The 22,417-nt window shown below is 40.6% G+C and overlaps 1 protein-coding gene across 3 annotated transcripts in view; it reads left to right on the top strand.

Moving 5' to 3' along the window:
- Positions 1–614: 614 nt before the first annotated feature.
- LOC123236690 (charged multivesicular body protein 3) overlaps positions 615–22,417 on the top strand; it is a 31,382-nt gene continuing 9,579 nt past the window's right edge. Inside the window, exons 1-3 of one of the 3 annotated variants that reach the window (XM_044663072.1) lie at positions 615–810; positions 8,627–8,687; positions 15,708–15,887. In XM_044663072.1, coding sequence (XP_044519007.1) covers positions 766–810; positions 8,627–8,687; positions 15,708–15,887 — 286 coding nt within the window. In that variant the 5' untranslated portion in view covers positions 615–765. Of the gene's footprint in view, positions 811–1,627; positions 1,677–7,877; positions 7,971–8,626; positions 8,688–15,707; positions 15,888–22,417 lie in introns of those variants that run through there. The other 2 variants (XM_044663074.1, XM_044663073.1) reach the window with 2 other exon arrangements.

Genomic DNA, 22,417 nt, shown 5'->3' with positions numbered 1-22,417 from the left:
AGGGAGGGAAAAGGAGGAAGGAACGAAGAAAAGATATTGTTTTCTGTGTGCTTAACAATTTACAAACATTCTGTCATTTGAATCGTCCGACAACGTGGGAAAGAGATGCTGTTATTGTTCTCATTTAAGGGATGGAGATAATAATGGCCCCTGGGTGTTGAGAGAGCAAACTGTAAAGTGCTATAACAAAGGTTAACTATCAGGATCACATTCGGATCATGAGTTTAATATGATATTTAGCGGTGCGCTAGCAAAATGTTTAACAGCCAGTTCTCTGGGTAAATCAGGCATCCAGGGAACAGTAGATTCCATCGGTCGGTATAACTGCCCTTCTCTCCATTGCTTTCTTACATCTAGACAATCAGACAATAAATCAAAGGGACAACGAGGCACACAGAACGTTTCAGCTTCTCCAGCCGGGGTGGAAGTTGCCGCTCTAACTCTATTTTCTGCCAGCCTGCCCTCCCGCTCTTTTGCAGTTCTAGCTTTGGCCCGGCCTATAGCCCCGTGGCGCGTAACACACCTGCGCATGCGCAGAAGAATCGCAGGGGTCATGAGGAAAGCCTTTGATAGGACCCCGCCCCTTAGCCACGCCTCCCCTCTTGCGCTTGCGCTGCGCGCCTGCGTCCAGCTCTCCTAGTATCCACCGCCTCTGCCGCTTCCTCCTTCTGGAACCGGCTCCTTGGCCCCGTCCCGGGGACCCACCCAGGCGGCCGCGGCGCCCGTGACAGGAAGGCGGAAGGGGCCGGAAACGTGGCGTACGCAATGGGGCTCTTTGGAAAGACGCAAGAGAAGCCTCCCAAGGAACTGGTAAGGGGGCAGCGGCGGTTGGACCCTCTTGTCCCGCCTCGGGGGCGGGCCGGGTCGGGCCACTGCCGCCGGAGGTGGGGAGAGGTGTTGGAGGGGCGCGGCCTCTGCCGCCTTGGCCTCTGGCCCCAGCGAGGAAGAGCTCTTGGACCGCCCCGGGCGGAAGGAGGTCGCCTTCCCGCTGCATGCCCGCCCCTGCTGGCCTCGGGCTTCTTGCCTCGCGCCTTTCTCCCGGGGAGTTGGTGTGAGCCGCCGCCCCTCCCCCCTAGCCTCGGAGCAAGCGATCGGGAAAGGGGGTGGGCCTGGGTCGGTGGGGGCGGGCCCTGAGCGAGAGGGGGAGTAGCTTAAGCCGGGACTAGAGGGGGCCTGGGGCGGGCCTACGCGGAAGAGGCGGGGCCTGGGGCGGTAAGGGCCGGGTTTCCGAGGAAAGAGGGTGGTTAGAGCCAGGAGGGTCTCGGTGGTGGGGCGGGGCACGAGCTGGGTGGAGAAGGGAGCCTCTGTGGCTGAGGTTCTGGTCAGGATTCTGGATCCTCCCTAGCTCTTTCTGCACGCATTCTCTTTTGATCCTGTGGTATTGTCCTCATTTCACAGACGAGGAAACTGAGGCAAGATTTGAACTCAAGTCTTCTTGACCATTGCTCTATCCTGAGATTGTGCCACCTAGCGTGGGCCATTTGAATAGCCCTGAGCTTCAGTCTTCTCATCTGCCAAATGTACACAAGGATATCCTGATTCAGTCCAACAAATATTAAATACTCACTTCTATCAAGCACTCTACGGAATGGTGTAAGGATCAGATGAAGTTATGGATAGAACGTTTGTGAGAGTCAAAAAGGATCCTAGATTTGGACCTAGCAGGGACCTTGGAGGTAGGCAGAAAGTGTTTGAGGCCACCTTGGAGTCCAGCTCCTCCAGCCCCAGGGCCTGGATGTGTTCCTGGGTACTGAGTGTTTTGCAGACCACTGAGTGCTGCCTAATTGTCTTTTTGTTAGTCATCTGGGCCTCCATTTCCTGGTCAGCGAAATGCTAGGGACTAGACTAAATTTTCTCTTAAGCATTCTTCTTGTTTCAGATTGATGCCTTTCCCTTCTAATCCCCCTTCCTCCCTCCCGTACTCCTTGGTCCTTATGAGATTATTTTCTAGGTACCCCTTTGCCTTTCCTCTGGTCATCTCCAGGAGAAGTGCACAGAAGCACCTGGCTTAGAAGAAGGTCTAGTCTTGCTCACTGTATAAGTGTATATAACCTTAAAACAAAAGAATACCTGCCCATCTTGTATCTTTTCTGTATTTCTTTTTCCTCCTAGCATGGACATGACCCTGTGCCCAAAGGACTAACTCTGTCCGGCCCTCACCCAGAGTCAGATTGTGGGTCCATCCTAGAGGAGGTGAAATTGATATTAGTATTCCTTTTTACAGGTGAGGAAACTGAGGCTCCAGATTAAAAAAGACTTGCCCAGAGTTACATAGCTAGTAAGTTTATGAAGCAAAATTCAAACTCTGATCTTCCTGATTCCAAGTCCAACCCTATACATTTGTGCCACCTTTGTGCCTTGCATAGATTAGGTGCTTAATAAATGTATATTGAATGACTTGGTGGAATAGGTACTGCTCACTAATCAGAAATCCTGAGGTTTCATCTGAAAGGATGGTGATACTAGGTTGATGGGCAAAGAAAGGCTGAAGGATTTTTAACTTTGCTCTAGATTGTCTTTACCCTTTTCTCACCTGCCTCTGTTCTCTGTGGGTCTGTCATCTGCATAAGGGCTTAACATCCAGGTCACACCCACCAATGTATCATGATCTCATTTTCCCCCTTTCATTTCCTTATGTTGCTCCAGGCCCTTATTACATCATCCCTTCCTTTTAGATTTCTTAGGCTGATTCTCCCTTTTAGGTTCTGACTCAACTCAGCACTCCTTACCTTCCCTCCAAATCCTCTTTCTTCCCAACTTCCCTCTTATTGTTGAGGGTTTGCCCATCAGGCCTACAGACTTCAATCATAGCCTTTACCCAATGAGTGTTCTCTCCATTCATACTTAATGTTGGCCTAGCTCAGGCCCTAATTCCTAGTCTCCCTCTCCCACCGGCTCTTCACCTCACAATATTCCTTTTACCTATCAAAATCTCCCAGTATCTTCCTGTAGACAGCTATTGTACTCAACCATTTTCATTCCCCATACCTCTTTGCTTTAGATTAAACTATACTCCCTAATCAATAGAAAAGGAAAGGAATTCTAGAATTAACTTAGCATGTATATGGTCCTTTAAGGTTTGCAAAAAGATTTCTCTGTGCCATCTCAGGAGAACTCACTATAGTAGGATCTGGTGTTATTCCCACTTTATAGATAAGAAAATTGAGGTTGGGAAAGGTAAAATCAATTTGCCAAAGATCCACCGCTGGTGAGTTGGGATTATTCTAATGTATCCCTTCCTGCTTCCAGGTCCAGCCTTCTATAGGTACATTTATAGGTGAAAATAGGATGTCATTTCTATATTTGTCCTGATCACCCTAGTCATTTCTCTGAATTCTCATAATGCTGCCTTAGATTGTACTTACTTATTCACATGTATATCTAAACTCTCTTCCCTAATTCTCTAACTGTTGTATTCCTATTACATTTATAAAGTCTAACAGTTATTATCTCTTCTTGTTTCAAGAAGCAATATTTCATAATTTTCAGTTCATTTATTAATCAATTGCTCAAGGGCTACACAGTGGGGTTTAAGTGATTTGCCCAAGATTACATAGGTTGAAAGTGGTTGAGGTCAGTTTTGAATTCAGGACCACCTGTCTCCAGGCCTGGCTCTCAATCCACTGAGCTGCCCCCTTCAAGTTCTCTATCACAAAATGACTAATATGGAAAAATGTTTTATACTATTAGATGTGTAAAATCTGTATCAGATTACTTGCCATCTTGGGGAGGATAGGCAGAGAATTTGCCTCAAACTTTTAAAAAAGAGTTAAAAATTAATTTTTTCATGTAGTTGAGGGGGGAAAAATTTTTAAAAACTCCCCACCAAACTAGATATAGTCACCAAGCAACTTCTCCATTCTGATTTCCCAAGGAGAGTTTCCATCTGGCAAGAGAAGGTCAAGGCCACTTTCTCCTGATAGTTCTGGCAGTTAAGCTCTTCAATGCAGAGGATGAAATCAGCTTTCTGGTACAAATCTACCTTGCATGAGCTGAGCAGGATGAGCTGAGCCAGTTTTCCTTGGGGCTGATCACTGAAGTCTAATAGAGCCAAATGACCAAACCTTGGCCTAGCACAGTATCTTTCACTTAGGGGACATTTAGGAAATGTCCGTCATTGGGCATTTATTTTATGGATGCTAAGCACCAGGCATTCAAGGAACAACAGCATTGGTCCCTGTGACAATGCTGTGCAAATCACTATGTATAAACAAAATAGATTGTAGGAGGAGGGCAAGGTGCAGGCACTAGTATATATCATGGCAGAATGTCTTGTGCATAGTGAGCATAAATGTTAAAGTGAATTGCTGGGTGTGTGGGATGAACTAGAAGACCACCCATCCAACGAGTAGGTGTAGAGACAAGCATTTTATAGATTCCTGATGCAAGGACCTCTACTCTCTCTGTCTAATACCACCATGATCTGAGGGCTGAACTTATGTTCTAGGCATGAATATCTACTCAATCAGAAAGCAACAAGTTATATAGCATAAATTTTGGCTCCTAAAGGTCAGAGGAGATAAGGAGGCAGGATAGCTTAATGGTTTGCTTTCTTGAGATAAGCAGCCTTCCAAATCACTAGGCCAGTGGCTATAATAGAAAGCCCTTAAAGTCCCTACACCGAGAAGAACAAATTAATTTTTTTCTCTCTCCACACACTGGGGCATTGAGGTAGCACTGTGGGTAGAGCACCAGGCTTGGACTTGGGAGGACCTGGATTCAAATTTAGCCTCAGACACTTCTTAGCTATTTGACCCTGGGCAAGTCATTTAACTCTTTTTGCTTAGCCTTACTGCTCTTCAGTCTTAGAATCATACTAAGTATTGATACTTGGGTTTTAAAGGTTTTAAAAATAAAGTGAGTTTTTTTTCACATTATTTTATTTATTTTTTTAGAATATTTTTCCATGGTTACATGATTCATGTTCTCTCCCTCTTCCCCCCCTCCTGGAACTGACAAACAATTCCACTGGTTTATACATGTCTTATTACTCAAAACCTATTTCCATGTTATTCATATTTATAATAATCTTTTAAAAACCACAACCCCACATCCTATGCCCATAAACAAGTGATAAATCATGTTTTTCTTCTGCATTTCTACTCCCACAGTTCTTTCTCTCAATGTAGATAGTGTTCTTTCTCATAAGTCCCTCAGGGTTGTCCTGGATCATTGCATTGGTATTAGTAGCAAAGTCCATCACATTTGATCATTCCACAGTGTTTTACTTTCTATGTACAATGTTCTCCTGGTTCTGCTCATTTCACTCTGCATCAGTTCATTGAGATTCTCCCAGTTCAAATGGAAAGCCTTAGATCATCATTCCTTACAGCACAGTAGTATTCCATCACCAACATATACCACAGTTTGTTCAGCCATTCCCCAATCGATGGGCATCATTTTCCAACAAAATCTTCTCCTTTCTTGATGGAAGCTTTCAGCTTGGGAATATGGCCTCAACAATCCTCTCTTCCAAAGGTGAGATCTTGCCAGCTCTCAGGTTCTTCCGAATGTCTTTTTTTTCCTAAACAGTGAGTGCTGTTTCTTCTGATCTCATGAAGAAGCATTCCATGACTCCCTCTTCAGTTCATTACATCCACAACAGAGAAGACAAATCTGACCTGGGCTAGTCATTTCCCAAACCAGAAAAATCTTCACCTTTCCCAAAAACCCTGGAGAATAGGCCTAGCCAAATTCAGGTGGAGGTGTGTTTGGGGGTTTGGCATGTATGTCACAGGAAATAAGGATCCTGTGCAGGTTTGGGGGATTCTTCTGAGTTGCTTAATGCACAAGTTCCATGTTCCCCCCCATTATCCACCGCCTCATTTGTCAGTGTAGGAGAGGCTTTGTTACTCTTCTGGAATGTTTTCTTCAGTGATGGGAGCAGGGAGGGGGATGCAGTACATTGGAGGACCACAATAGGTAACGAATTCTGTCTTACAGTTCAGGCCTACAGTAAAGATAGAACAACACGAGTGATTAATAAAACAGAGCAGCACAAAACTGATGCCCAGGGCAGAATATTACAGACCCAGTACAGGTGCAACTTATGCTTGACTAATGCTAAAACTACAGATTTTCAGTTGATCTTTAACTAGTGCTAACTGGTAAGAAATAGAAGATTTCAGAGTATGAGGGTCTTGTTGCTATCACTGCCCACTGCCAGCCTCTATGAGTAGCTTGGATGTTGAACAGGTCACATGGGTCCTGCCTGGCTCTCCAGGGACTCAAGTAGGGAGGAATCACGGCAGCATCAGGCCCACATAACTTCACAGTGGCTCAAATTAGCTGTCATGCCAGGGGTGTGAGCAAAGTCCTAGGGCTCAGGAGTGCTGAAAAGGGCTGTCCAAATCCTCCAGAAGCACCTTGCACAGCTATTTTGCATTATTCTATGCTATGGTGCTTAGGCCTTCGTAACAGGAGGTACTGGCAAGGCAGGCAAAGGAAGACAACATGATGGGGTGGATGGAGGGTGAGGGTCCAGTGACAGGCAGGAAAGCATCCTGTGACTCCAGAGCACTAGCTGAACACTTACAGCAGGTCATAGCCTAGTTTTCTGTTGACATAAACTGCTTCTAGTCCAGGCAGTCTCTCTCTCTCTCTTTTTTTTTTTTTTTCTTTTTTAAATAATCCTTACCTTCTGTCTTAGAATCAATCCTTTGTATTGGCTCCAAGGCAGAAGAGTGGTGGTAAGGGCTAGGCAAGGGGGGGTCAAGTGACTTGCCCAGGGTCACACAGCAAGGAAGTGTCTGAAGCCAGATTTGAATCCAGGGTTCCTGTCACTCGGTCATTGAGCCACGTAGCTGCCCCCCAGGCAGTCTCGTCTTCTAAATGCCTTAAATGGCATTTGTGCAAGAATCATTAAAATTTAATATAAAATTCATTTTAGTCCTTTTTTTTTTTTTAGTTTCTGCATCTCTGCCCCTTTTGAAGAGATCTCTTCCCTTTTTTTATCTCCAAGGGAGCTATCTCTTGTAACACCCCCACCCCCACCAAAAAAAAAAAAAATTTGAATGTTGGGGGGGAAGCAAAGCTACTCAATACCTGGAGCACATACGCAGTATTCTGTGCCTGTTGGTCCCCAGCTCCACAAATGAGAAGGGAGTGGAGAGGTGAATTTGCTCATCTTTTTTTCTGAATTAAACTTGATCCGTCTGTTACTGTAATTACACGGCATGAGGTTTCATTGTAATGGATGTTCTTTCCATTTTCACAGAGTTTTTGCATAGATGGTTTTCCTGGCTCTGTTTAGCCCCCTCTTCATTGGTTTGGACATGTCTTTCATGCTTCTCTCAATTCTTCATATACACTGTTTCTTGTGGCACAATAATAGTCCGTTATATTATATTATGTGCCATCATTTATTTAGTAATTCCCTAGATGATAAGTATCTACTTTGTTTCTGTTTCTTTGCTACCACAGAAAGTGCTACTGTCTTTTACTATTAGTCTTTAACGTGTATCAGATGACATGGTTGGGACAGTTTAGCCATTTTCTTAGCATAATTCAAAAATGGCTTTCCTGAACGAACGAACGAACGAACGAACGAACGAACGAATGAATGAATGAATGAATGGAAAAGAATGTATTAAACCTTTGCTATATGCAGAGTTGGAGATACAAATGCAAAAGCAAAGATGGTTTCTGCCCCTAAGGAGCTTATCCTAATTGAAAACACAGCACACACATACACAGGGGAATGGAAGCCAGGAAGGAACACTTTGTCTCTTCCCCCCTTTGTACTAAAGAAAGTCTGGGAAAACAAAAATATTGTTCTCATCTCAACATGCATGGCTCCTTTCATACCTTGAGGCTATCAAGTAAGGGACACCTTGGAAGTTAGAGGGATGGTGGGGGAAGCCATTGAATGTGAGTGCCATGACATACTCCATTCTGACACTGAGGCAGAGTTGTTTTGACCAGAGGCATTGAGGTTCACGGCAAGGGGCCAGTGCAGAGGAGGGAGTAAAGTGAGTATGGCTGGATTTTCCTGAAATAGTTGTGAGGAGAGGCAGGCCCCAGCCATTGGCTAAGGGGGTCAAGGAGAAAGTTCTAGGTGGGCTTCCCAGGGGTGGGCAGTAGCATGGTAGTAGCTCTGTCCAATAAAGGCTTAGCCATTCTTCTGTCCTGTTTGTTAATCCATGGAATGTGGTATAATCTCAGAGTTCTTTTGATTTGGGATTTCCTCAGTGACTTAATTGCTCTTAAGTCAGAAGGCCTAGGTTTAAATCCTAGTTCTGGCACTTGTCGAACCTTGGGCAATCAGTTAACCTCTTTGGGCATCAGTTTACTTACCTGTAAAGTGAAGGACTAGATGGGCTAGATAACTTACAAGATTCCTCCTAGTTCTAAGTCCAAGATTGCTTGAAAAACTTTTCTGGTATTTAAAAAGGAACAGTGTTCTAGGATTGAGTCAAAGTTTTGTGTCTCTTATAGCCCATTAATCCATTTTGGGTTTTGTGCCTATCAGATGAATGAAAAAGAAGGTACCAGGAAAAAGAGCTTTAGGTATACGTGCTACCCGTAGGGCCATTTTCATGCAAAAAATTTAATCTTTATATTCAGTTTTTAAAAATTAATGAATTGCCAAGTTTTAGCATCTCATGACAATTTTTTCCCCCTTCAGGTCAATGAATGGTCGTTGAAGATCAGAAAAGAAATGAGAGTAGTTGACAGGCAAATAAGAGGTAAGTGATCTTGCCCTTTTCCGATTCTTCAGTCTGATTTATATACTTTATTTTGGTATAATAATAGCAAAAATTCTTTGCCAATGTACTTGGAGATGTATTTTGTTAGACTTTAATTATTTTTTATTTTATGATGGGTATTGAAAAAATAAATAAATTCAGAAGCTTTTAATTTTGTCTAACAGATAAAAAGAAGGGAAAAAAGAAACTTTATAAAGAAATAGTAAGCCTTTTGTAGAATTTAAATGAAAAAACTAAATATATTTGAATAAAAAAGAATATCATAGTTACATGCTCCTAAATAGTTTATCATAGATAATAGCTTGGTTATAACTTGAAGTTATTATGTCCTCAGAAGATATAAAATACTGAGATGACTTGAAAAATGACAATAATAGTCTCACAGGTTTTTAGAGATGGAAGGGATCTCAGAAGCTACTCAAAGGAATTTCTGCTATTACGTGACAGGCCTCTGGATCACCTAAGGGAACCTGACCTCCTGAGGTTGCCAAATACCGCTTTTGGACAGTTTTCATTAGGACTAAATGTCTAATCCCTTCTCCATGTGACAACAATGTGTATGTAAAATTCTGAGAGACAAAAGTTTTGCATATGAACCCCTGAGTGAAAGGCAGTCCTGATTGGTGGACATTTCAGGATAAGGTGAGCTAAGAGTTTTCAACTCCTGCTGTTGGGGCTGAGTGAAAGCTGCAAACAGCAGCTTAGTCTTGAGATTCCATCCACCTCTAATCATCTTGGCAAAGAATCCATTCAGGATCTGCCTGGTTAAGTTTCTCCTTTGTGAGCCAGGTCACCCCAGACTTTGATAAAGGGAACAAGGACACATGAGTCACTCTTGGTAAAGAGGACTAGCTGAGAGTTGGCTATCCTGGGCCCTAGGAGAGGCTGGAATGTGATCACATCCCTTTGCTAGAATGAGGCCTCTCAAAAAGCTAAGTGGAAAGGTGGGAAGAGATCAGAAAAAGGGAATATTACTTTTTTTCTCTCTTTTTTTTTAAATTTAGAATATTTTTCCATGGTTACATGATTTATGATCCCCTCCCCCCCTTTCCCAAAGCTGACAAGCAGTTCCACTGGGTTATCCACGTATCATTATTCAAAACCTATTTCCTTGTTATTCATATCTGCACTAGAGCGATCTTTTAATACCAAAACCCCAATCATATCCCTACCGTACTACGTGATGGATCACATATTTTTCTAAAGCATTTCCATTTCCACAGTTCTTTCTCTGGATGTGAATGGTGTTCTTTCTCATAAGTTCTCTAGATTGTCCTGGATCATTGCATGGCTGCTAGTAGAAAAGTCTATTACATTCGATTGTGCTACAATGCGTCAGTCTCTGTGTACAATGTTCTCCTGGCTCTGCGGGATTATTACATTTTAACAGTAATCAAATAATACAGCATTAAAATCTATTTTCCTCAACAGCCCTTCAGATACTTGGAGACAATTATATTTGATCTACATCTTCTTTTCTTTAGGCTAAATGTCCCTGGTTCCCTCCTTATCATTGTCCTTCTTAAATGATTGTACCCAGTCCTGAATACAGTTCTCCAGAGGTCTGATAGGCAGCATACAGAGGGACTCTCACCTTCTTCCTGAAACTGATGCTTCTCCCAGAGCTCAAGGTAGAATTGACTTTTTTGGCTGCCACACACTGCTGACTTATTGAGCTTGTAGTTGGCTTGAAAAAAATTAACAAAAAAAAAAAGAAAGATAACTTGCTATCAGGCCTCCCCATCCTGGGCTTGTGAAGCTGATGTTATCATATTCATGGCTGCAAAAATCTTGAGATTAAAAAAAAAGGCTTGAATAAATCAGGCTCAATATATCCCAAATGTTTCCTTTAAAAAATTGGTTCACTGAATAGAAATGGATAGGAGTTGGAAATATGCCTTGGATTAGGAGTATCCTTGATACTATCTATACAGAATCCTTTTGGGGGGGAGTATTCTTAAGCCTCTAATTAAAAACTTGGTAAGAGGTTAGAGAACGTTCTAATACTATTAAAAACTTAATCATCTTTAAATTTAGTCATTGTAATATTATATAATTTGATTACATTATTGTACCATTGGCCATGCTGTGAAAATAGATTTACTGCTATAGAATCAGAGCTATTTGAACAAAATTGTCAGACAAGGAGTTTTCATCTATATATAAAAATAACTATACATGGCTCTGAAACTGAGGGTCCTTGTAATAGGTGAAAATGGTATCAATAATGAAGGTTTCTGGTTCTTCTATAATATTTACACATTAATTTCTATGATACCTCTGTTTCCTCATCGGTAATATTGCTGATAATATCTGCATCACACAGTTGTTTTGAGGAAAGTTTTTTTTTTTAAAATAGGTCCTAAACTTAGCACTATAAAAGATCAAATAAAAATAGTACTATCATTAAGTAGAAATATTTAATTTATGGTTGAATAGATTATTAAAAGGGAAGAAATTCTGACATTGTTTAAATTAATTTTTAGTGTCAATATTCCTTAGTATATTCACTTGAATAGAGAAAGAAGGAAAAACTCCTATACGTCCAAAACAAATGTAACCACCTAATTTCAGGCATTTGGAGCATGTTGAGTTTGGGGAACAGAAAGTAGACCATTTTGGCTACGATGTAGAGTGCCTCAGCAATTAGTGTTGTGTGAAATAAGAGTGTAGAGAGGTAGGTTAGAGGGAGCTGAAAGAAATTCTCTTTGATGCTACAGGCAATAGGGAGTTCTACAAGGCTAACAGTGGAATGTACCTTTGTTGATGCTGTTCCTTCTCATTGGGATATCCTAAATCCTTTCTCCCATTCTTCATGCCCTTCCTATTGTAGGAAGCTTCCTCACCTATAAAACAGACAGAATCACAGCACTTACCTTCCTTCCGTCTCAGGGTTGTTGGAGCACATGAGAATATTTGTAAAGCATCTCACACATAGAAGATGTTATATAAATGTTTATTCCCTCCACCTTTTACTGATGCTAGCCTATGATCAGCTTTATTTTTCCAAACTTGCTGTTTCTACTGCACGATTAGCTCTTTATAAAGTAATGAGACAGGGCAGCTGGGTAGCTCAGTGGATTGAGAGTCAGGCCTAGAGATGGGAAGTCCTAGGTTCAAATCCGGCCTCAGACACTTCCCAGCTGTGTGACCCTGGGCAAGTCACTTGACCCCCATTGCCCACCCTTACCACTCTTCCACCTAGGAGCCAATACATGGAAGTTAAAGGTTTAAAAAAGAAATAAAGTAATGAGACAAAATTTCCTTTGTGACTTGTGGAAACAGAACAACCATGATCGTAGGGAAACATGACATGATAGGTTTCAAGCTGTAGGAGCAGTTTTTTCTGACTTTATTTGTGTGAAAAGTGTTTTCTAGTTGAAATAAATTTAGGTAGAATTGTCATTTTTATTATATTGGTTTGAGGGGCAATACTTTCAAAGAGGCTGGATTAGCCAGGCTCGAAGAGAAGAATGTTACATTGTGGACTGCAGATTGGTAATAATTGGAATTGTGATGATCCAGATTTCAGGGTTCATTCTTGTAGCCCTCAGACAGTTGTAGCCACTTAGAATACTGGTACTACACCAGCCGTATAAATGAACTGAAATCAGTTTCTTCTCGACATGTTTCCTAATTTTCCAGTGAAGCTCCTTGGCTCTTTGCTTGAAGGTCTCTTGGCTCCAGACCAACAAAGCCCTTCTTTGGTCATCTTTGAGTTTTATTGTCTTAAGTTCATGGGCATTGAGGTGGGGTACAGGAAATAAATGGAGCTAAATTTCTCTGAGGATGAGAAGACAAAAGGGAGAAAAAGAAAGGATCAGCTAAACCCGTGACTATAAAGTAGTGATGCCCCTTTTTATTCTATGATCTGTGTGACCACTTCTTAGCTCTGTGACCCTGAGCAAGTCATATAACCCCCATTGCCTAGCCTTACAGCTCTTCTGCCTTGGAACCAAGACATAATATGGATTCTAAGACAGAAGATAAGGGTTAAAAAGAAAAGAAATAGTCCAAGGGCTTGAGGGAGTTGGCCCAAGGTCACACAGATAGATAGGAGGGAATATCTACCTGGAAGTGAGGTGTTTGTTCCACTGTGTTTCATGCCTCAGTTGTAGCCCTCCCATATCATGTTATGTCCATGAAGAGCCATATTTCTTCAAAGTACCCAAGAAAAATAATTTCATTAGCAAACTGTCTTCTTCCTTTATATGTACACATAGTTGGTAAGAGAAAGATTTGGGATGTTGTCAAATACTGTATAATATCTCTTTTGTATGAAGGGATCATTTCTCCTCTGTTGAGATATGAGAGGTGCTCCCAACTTAACTTCATCACAGCCTCTGCAAAGTTCGGTCTATAGTTCTTGGGGATGAGTTTCCTGAGCCAAACATACTTCCTCTCTTATCCCTCCACATTTCTATTCCTTCTTAAATTAATCTCTGCATAGTTGTAGTCATTGTGTATTCTGTTTTTTTCTCATACTTTATTTCTCCTTGTTTCCTGTTTTATTCTAAATATCTTGATAGTCTTCATTTATCATTTTTGATGGTGGTAAATTACATTCATATATAATAGTTAAAAGGCTGCCAAATTGTAATAATTAAAACTAAATAAAAATTAAATTATGAGTCTGTTAGTAGCCTTAACAATTCAGTTTAATCAAAGTAGAGATAGTAAAGAGAGGGAAATGTAGGAAAGAGGTAGGGAGCAGTTTAGCTAAATACCCTTGGGAGCCTTCAGGTTCCAATCTCCAATCAGAAGTCTGCGAGAGTCTCTTCAGCAAGAGTCCCCAGAGTGAGCATCTCCCTTCAGCAAGAGTTACCAGCACAAGAATATGTCCAGCAAGAGTGGCACCAATGGAAGAATGTGTGTTCAACCCTCTGAAAATGCCTTTTCTCCACCCACTAACTCTCCCACATCACATCTCAAGAACCAATCTTAGTTCTTAATTTGCCTGGAAAGGGAGTTGGGGGGGTGTGTGGCTTTGGGATCAATTTCCTGTCTCTTTGGTTTCAACTTCCTTTCATTGTGGGCATGTGTATCCTTGCATATCTCAAAGGACCTCTAAGTCCCTGGTTGATTAGATTAATAGGAAGGGGAATTCCTAGTCCCTGGTTTGAATTTAATCAATCTCCCACATATACCTTAGCTACTTCAGCCATTTGCTAACTGACTCATTTACATTTTTTTTCCATTTCTTTGCAGTAACAAATGTTGATCCTTAATATATTTTTTAAATAGATTTTTTTTCTTTATAAGGCTTTAAAATGCTCAGTGTATTCCCAGTAATGCAGGGATTAGGTCAATGTTGGGTATGGTCATTTTTATGACTCATGTATATATTATCTGATTGTCCTCCAAAAATATTCTCTATCAGTTTGCATTTCTTCCATCATCATTTGGATATCTTTTTTCTGCATATTTTCACTGTAATCAAGTCTTGTCACTTAATTATTTTTGCCAATTTGGCTAGTATGACATGTACTGTGTTGGAATTGTTTTAATTTGCATTTCTGAGGCCTAATAGGTTGATCATTTTTTCAAATTATGTAATCCACTAGTATATATCTGCTTTTGTATATTGGTTTCATCCTTTGGCCATTTATTCAGTGAATATCCATGTATTTTTTGCCTAGGTAAATTTTAGATATTAAAGTTTTATCATATTTATATAGTTTTCTAATCAATTCTTTTTCTTTTTGTCATGATTATAGTGTTTTTGTAAAGTAGAACTTTATGTAATCAAATCCATTAAGGCCCATTTTAAATGCTGCCTTAAGGGGTATTGTTGATACATCGGTAGGACCTTGAACTCAAGTTTCCTAAGATCTCTCAACAGCCTAACTACCATATTATTGGTCAGAGGGAAAGTGATATAGTGGATAGAGGGGGTCAGGAAGAACTGAGTTTGAAACCTGCCTCAAAACAGTTACTGGTTCTGTGAACCTGGGCAAGTCACTTAGCTCCTGTTTGCCCCAGTTTCTTCATCTGTAAAAGGGGAAAAGAGTTTGACAATAATATCTCCTACTTTCAAATAAGGTCATGAGATAACATATTAAGTGTTTCACCAACCTTGAAGTGCTATATAAATACTAGAAATTAAAATAGATGTAGACCCTCACATAGACTGTTGTTGGTACTCAGATGTTACCAGGTGGTGTTTCTTCTAGAAAGGGCCCTGAACTTGAAGTTAAAAGATCTGAGTTCATGTCTTGATCTTTCCATTTGTAGTCATGTGACCTTAACCAAGTCACCTGACTTCTGAGTCTCAGTTTTCTCCTCTGTAAAATTATGGAGTTAGATCAAATGACCTGTGCCTTGGTCAGGTTATATTTGCAATGTTGTGATTAGTTCTGAGTATCACAGTTTGAGATCTAACCTCGAGAGTATCCAAGGGGTAGCCAGGATGGTGAGGGGCCTCCTGCCTCAGGAAATATCTCTCCAGGATTTGTTTGCTGTGTTATAATGGAGATTCATTTTGCCTACAAGATGAACCAGGTCGCTGTTGAAGTCCCTTCAAACTCCATAAAATTCTGGAACATGATTACTAAGGTCCTTTGAAGCTTTAACCGCCTAGAAGATTATATATAGATTTAAATGGAGAAATATATGAGGTGTCTTTATAAAAGCAATGAGACTCACAGTTCCTTAGACAGTCAACATTCATACATCATTACTGACCATTACTGATTGTCTTCTCATTCAATTTCTAGTAGTTTGGGGATTTTCATAGCTTTTCTATTCTTTGGAATTGGTGCCAAAACTATTGGGTTAGGATACATGAAGGCAAATCTGAAAATTGTCAAAGGCTAATAATAGGATTAAAAACATTAAAATTGTATGCTTTTATGTCATGGTATTGTATATTTGTTTCTATATATTTATGTACTGATTCTGAAAGTACAGACCACAATAAGAAATGACGGATTTCAGTGTCAGCAATATTCTCTACCATCAGCCTCTGATTTAGGTGTTTCTATTTCATTCAAAATTCAGATATACAGAGAGAAGAAGAAAAAGTGAAGCGATCTGTGAAGGATGCTGCCAAAAAAGGCCAGAAGGATGTCTGTGTGATTCTAGCCAAGGAGATGATCAGATCAAAAAAGGCTGTGAGCAAACTGTATGCATCAAAGGCACATATGAATTCTGTTCTCATGGGCATGAAGAACCAACTGGGTAAGAACTACAGCACTAGGCTAATTCTTTCACTTTGGGGGCCAAGCCCCTTGGTTTCCTAGTAGAATTCTCAACAGTGGTTTTTACTCCTTTCCTCTCTTGGTTGATGGTACTGTGGGAGGCTTTCATTTTAATTTTTTGCTAAAGTTTTTTAAGCATTCTTACAAGCTTTACATTCTTAGTTAATTTTATTTTTCAGTTAACAAGCATTTATTTTTTCTTCATTCTACCTGTGTAATTGGAATATGTTACCCTAAAAACTACAATCCCCAGTAAAAACTATGATTCCCAGAACCCTACTCACTTCCTGTCATTACGTGCTGATGTAGACAGGACATAAATTGGGTGGAGTTCCATGTCTTGCATTCTTTTCCTTCCTGAGAGCGGCTTTGGTGGAGCAGGCATTTTGAGCAGGTAGAAAACTTAGTCACATGGTTCTATTTTGTCAGATAATAAACTTTAAAAAATAATACTTAAAATATTATTACATTAATTTAACTCTTACATACCCCATCCCCAACTTAAATGAAAAAAAATGAGGGGCAGCTGGGTAGCTCAGTGGAGTGAGAGTCAGGCCTAGAGACGAGAGGTCCTAGGTTCAAACCCGGCCTCAGCCACTTCCCAGCTGTGTGACCCTGGGCAGGTCACTTGACCCCCATTGCCCACCCTTACCACTCTTCCACCTATGAGACAATACACCGAAGTTAAGGGTCTAAAAAAAAAAAAGAGAGAGAGAGAGAGAGAGAAACAAAATCCTTGTAACAGGGGGGCAGCTGGGTAGCTCAGTGGATTGAGAGCCAGGCCTAGAGACGGGAGGTCCTAGGTTCAAATCCTGCCTCAGACACTTCCCAGCTGTGTGACCCTGGGCAAGTCACTTGACCCCCCATTGCCTACCCTTACCACTCTTCCACCTATAAGTCAATACACAAAAGTTAAGGGTTTAAAATAAAATTTAAAAAAAATCATTGTAACAACTATGCATGTTCAAGCAAAACAAATACCTACATTGTCCACACCTGAAACTGTGCCTCTTATGATGCAGCTTGAATCCATCTTTCTGCCAGGAAATGAGTAGTAGTAGGCTTCATAATCAATCTCTGGAATTGTGGTTAGTCATTCTTCAGTCCTTAAAATCTATTTGGGTCTTTACAGTATTATTGTTCTGTTTTTTTGCCCACTTCATTCTGTATCAGTTTGTGTAAATCTTCCCAAGATTCTCTAAATCCATCTCTTTCTTTGCTCATTTCTTGTGGCACAATAATATACTGTTGCATATAAATTACTTAGCCATTCCCCAGTTATTGCATCCCCTTAGAATCCTGTTCTTTGCCATTACAAAAAGAGCTACTATAAATTCTTTTGCATATATGGATCCTTTTTCACTTTTTATAAATCTGACATGAATGTAGTTACTATAAGAAAGAAAGATGCCAAATGTACTTACTATAAGTAAGGAAGATACCAAATATTATTTATTACTGAAAAAGATGACCAACATAACAATAACACTGACCCATATGTCTGCTTTCCATTCTTTACAACATTTCTAAGGGAATGATTTTTGTGCCCAAGAAAGGCATCCTTGTTATGTTTTATTTTTTTTATGTCTTCATATTCCATTATAATGTATGAATAGTTGTGCTAAACATATTTCTGCATTAGCCATGTTCTCAAAAAAGGCAAGAAAAATACAGAGGAAAAAACAGGCCCTAGTCTGCACTTTGAGTCTTATCAGTTCTGTCTGGAGGTTGATAGAATTTTTCATAATGAATCCTTTGGATATCAGAATTACTAAGAATTACTAAGTCTTAGTGACCATTTTCATAATGTTACTTTTACCTCTATTCTGCTCACTTCATTTTGCAACGTACATGTATTATATATGGGTATGTGTGCATATAAGAGAGTGAGTGCGTGCGCGCACGTGTGTGTTTGTCTGTGTCTGTCTGTCTGTATAAGTATTCCCAGGTTTTTCTGAAACCATCATTTTCATCATTCCATGGCTTTCACATACCACAGCTTATTTAGTCGTTCCTTACATGATAAGAATCCTTTTATAGTTTCTATTTTTTTGCCACCTCAAAAAAGAGCTGCTATAAATACTTTTGTCCATAGAGCTCCTTTTTCCTTGATCTCTTTAAGGGCATGAACTGAGTAGTACTTGTTGTAAGTTGTCCTTGTTGAGGGTATTAGGAGAGAATAGGCAGACTTTTGTGAGACAGAGATTCTACCATAGACTACATACTTATTGTTCATTGACCATAAGAAATAGTTGATTGACTAGAGGAAAACAGGGACTTAAAAGCTCTCTTTCACAAGGAGTTGCCCATATATAAGTAAAAACATGATTCCTTAAAAGAGGTGTCAGAAAGTTGCTTGTTCCCCAAGGTCTTTGCTCCTTTCATGGAGGTTACATGGAGGAGCAGTCGTCCAAATGGAAGAGATATTGGGTCTAGATGGGAAGGTCCTTCAGATGCTTCTTTTTGTAGATGACATTATATTAAGCCTTGGAACTTTGCAGAGTCCCCCAAATAAGATCCATAACCACTCCATGGAGTTTGGCCTAACTCTCTACACAGGAAGAACCAAGTGGATGAAGACAAGCTATTGTATAGGACAGTGATGGGCAGACTACAGCCTGCGGGCCAGATGCAGCCCCCTGAAATGTTCTATCAGGCCACAAGACATTCTTCCTAATCTGACGAATACAATGAGTAGGATACAATACAATGAAACTTCGAAAGAGTTGCCTTAGAAACAGACTGACAGACGAGCATTTCCTTTCCTTTGGCCCCTCTTTAAAAAGTTTGCCCAGCACTGGTCTAGGCTATGATGTTGGATGGACAATCTATAGAACTAGTTCATTGGTATGTGTATCTTGGATACATATCAGTAGATGGACAATGAACCCAGTATTAAACAAGCAGAGGAGAGTGGTATAAAAAAGTAAAATTAATATAAAAGGATAACTTTAAAGATATTATGATTTTAGAGATTTATTAGTAGTCAATAGAAAATGAAGCCACGTTCCATGCTAGCTTAGTCAGTTTAAAAGACGCACTGTACCTCCTGCCATGCTGCTGGATAGGAAGCAAAGAGGAAGTCCAACCCCAGCCCTCAGTTTTTATCCTTCTGTCTGCGTCATCGCATAAGGACAGGAAGCCAATGGGCATGGGAAATGTAGTTCAAGGACCCCAAAACTTCCAATAATACAATGGGTTGGTTTGTCCTTAGGGCATTGACTTGAATGATTCCCAAGTTTTTCCCTGAAAACCTGGTCCATCTTTTTAATAACAGTATTCTTCTACATGGAGCACCATCCTCTCCAAAAGTTAAAGTGTTTCATGGGTTGCCCAGTAGATAATGAAGAGGTTCATCATGGGTGTCAATTGGCTGCAACAAGATGACTAATGAAGAATTACATAGGAGAAGCAATGAAAGAATATTATCAGAGAGAGATGACAACCTTGATGATGGGAAAAGGAAGTAGGCTGTCTGTAGCAAGAAATAACCAGAGAATTGGGGGCAGCTGGGTAGCTCAGTGGATTGAGAGTTGGGGTTAGAGACGGGAGGTCCTGGGTTCAAAGCTGGCCTCAGTCCCAGCTGTGTGACCCGGGGCAAGTCACTTGACCCCCATTGCCTTTAAGGAAAAGAAAAGAAAAGAAAAGAAATAACCAGAGAATTATTTGCATGTTTCATGGGTAACCCATGCAAATTCAGAGATAGAGAGATATACCCACATCAGTGAGATTGCAGCTCCATTTGGAATATTAAATAAAATGAAAATCACTTTAGTACATTGCATATTTTTTTCTTTTTGTTCAAGAGCAACATCATTAGAGATAAACACTATAGGAGCAGTAAAATACATATATTGGCATTTAGTATCTGCTTTTATTATCAAGAGTTGACAAAACGGTTTTGAGTTGACTTTGGCAACAGAAATAGTTTGTGAATATGTCTTTGACCAATTCAATCCTGATGGTAGCTAAGCATTCTTATGTTATTGCCTCTAGAATATCTCTGGTGTGTGCTTGGCTATGCCTATGTCTGTGTGTCTGTTCCAAATGGGAGCATCTCTAATACATTATCTGTTGCCTTTTTGGTTATTCCTTAAGTATCATTTCTTTCCCTTTGTCTCACATTCAGTGGTAGGTTTATAGACATGCTTGTTATACTAGTGTTCCCTGAGTGCTTTAAGTGACTGGACAGAGGTATGCAGTGGGATACAAATAGCTATTTCTGGGAGGTTTTTAGTTTGGCTGAGTTAAATTGTAGTAGAATTAAAATGAAGGACAGCCTGGATAAGAAACCTAAGTTGGGCTGCTGGCATTCTTCTGACATAGCCACAAAAGTATTTGAGTCAGCTGTTCTGACTTTCCTTCTTGATCTTATTGCTTGGCTTGCCAAGGGACCAAACCTATATTCTCTCTTTTACAGATGAGGATACTGAGGCACTAAAAGATTAAATGATTTGCCCTGATGACACAGCTAGTAAGTAATAATAATAATAATAATTAGCTAGCATTTACATAGCACTTTTAAGTTTTGCAAAGTATCTGAGACAGAATTTGGACCAGGTGTGTCTCCTAAGTTGTGCTTGAAAAATTTTCAGATGATATAAAACCAAGAAGCTAGGCTAAAACAGCGTCCCAGAGCGGGATCTTCAGAGATCCCAACAGGCCTGGAGCATTGGCCTGAATCTAAGAAGATAGAATTCACTGAGAATTAATATAAACTCTTAAACTTGGGTTCAGAAAGTCCACTTTGCAAATATATAGTATGGGAAGCATGGGTAAATCAGTTTATCTGAAACTAGATTTGTGAAATTTTAACTCTTAAATACTCAGTTGCTTCTCTGAACTCATCATTGTCTGTGTTGTCTTGGTCAATGAAAACCACCTCTTAGAGAATGACTCTTGTCTGTCATAGGGGGCCTGGCCAAAGGGCTGAAAATCTGTCTCAGTTTCTCTTCACATCAAATGGATCCCAGTCCATCTTCTTTTTGGATCCTCCACTGATGACATCCTTTACTCAGATTCTCTTCTGAAAAATGTGTTGTAGTGTGTTTGTGTACACCATATACCTTTCCATGGCCCTCTGATCCTCATGTTTATTTCTTCAGGGACTGTACTGTTGTTTTATGACTCCAGTCATTTAAAGAAATACTGAAGGCAGTTAGGTGGCTCAGTGGATAGAGCCAAGCCTGGAGCCGGGAGGTCCTGATTTCAAATCTGGCCTCCCAGCAGTGTGACCCAGAGCAAGTCACTTAACCCGTTACCTAACCCTTACCATTCTTCTGCATTGGAACCAGTACTTAATATCAATTTAAGACAGAAGATAAGAGTTTAAAAAAGAAATAAACTACTGGAAGACTCCTAATATTAAAAAGAATGGGGGAAAGAGGGGCAGCTGGGTGGCTCAATGGATTGAGAGCCAAGCTTAGAGATCTGAGGTCCTGGGTTCAAATCTGACCTCAGATACTTCCTAGCTGTGTGACCCTGGGCAGGTCACTTAAGCCCCGTTGCCTAGCCCTTACCACTCTTCTGCCTTAGAGCCAATACACAATGTTAATTTCAAGACAGAAGGTAAGGATTTTTAAAAAATAATAATAATTAAAAAAAAGATGGGCTTTTGTTTCATGGAGAAGGTCAGGGTCACAGACCTCCCCCTCCCCACTTAATTCTAAGTTGGGTGGGGCGACATTATTCCTGGTGGCTAAAGTCTAAAGAATGACTGAGGGTGAGCTAATTCCATTTACACAGATGGCATTTTTCATCATGAGTTTTTTGGAATTGTCATGGATCATTGTCTTGATCAGAGGTCTTTCAGCTAGTCTCTTAGGAAACTAGGAAAGCCTTTCACTCATCCAAGGAGGTAGTTCAGGAGTCAGAGTCTAAGTTGAAGCTGAGCTCCAAGCCCAGGATCCAAGCTGCAGTCTCCAGCAAAGCTCCCTTGAAGACTCTGGAAGAGAATCTCTTCAGTCTATCTTCTCAAAGATAATCTCCTTTGAGGGAGTTCTCCACTTGCTTTTATGGTGACTCCTTGTCACAGGGACCAATCATCACAGTTTCCAAATTGTCTAGCACTGCCCTGGGGCCATGTCTGTGGGATTCACACCCCATCCTCTGAAGGTGTCAGCTCTGATCACAGGATTCACAAATTTGGGATCCATACCTGTCACCTCTGAAGGTGTAAACTCTTATCAAAAGATTCACAAGCTTCTGACTGAGTTAAAAGGGTGGCGCTCTCCAAGAGACCAGTGTTAAGTAGGGGTGTTTTTGTTTTCTGCCATTTTTATTTAATTAATTAATTTAGGGGATTTTTCCCCATGGTTACAAGATTCATGTTCTTTCCCTCACCTCCCACCTCCCATAGCTGACATGCAATCACTGGGTTTTACATGTGTCCTTGATCAAGACTTATTTCTATATTGATAGTTGCACTAGGGCAGTGATAGGCAAACTATTCCCTGAGGCCCAGACCCAGTCCTGTAGTTTGCCTATCACTGCCTTAAGCAATTCCCTAAT

This window comes from Gracilinanus agilis, chromosome 2 (genome assembly GCF_016433145.1).
Source record: "Gracilinanus agilis isolate LMUSP501 chromosome 2, AgileGrace, whole genome shotgun sequence".
Classification (NCBI taxonomy): Eukaryota; Metazoa; Chordata; class Mammalia; order Didelphimorphia; family Didelphidae; genus Gracilinanus; species Gracilinanus agilis.
Note: the sequence above shows the minus strand (reverse complement) of the source record. Positions and strands in the feature narration are given on the sequence as shown.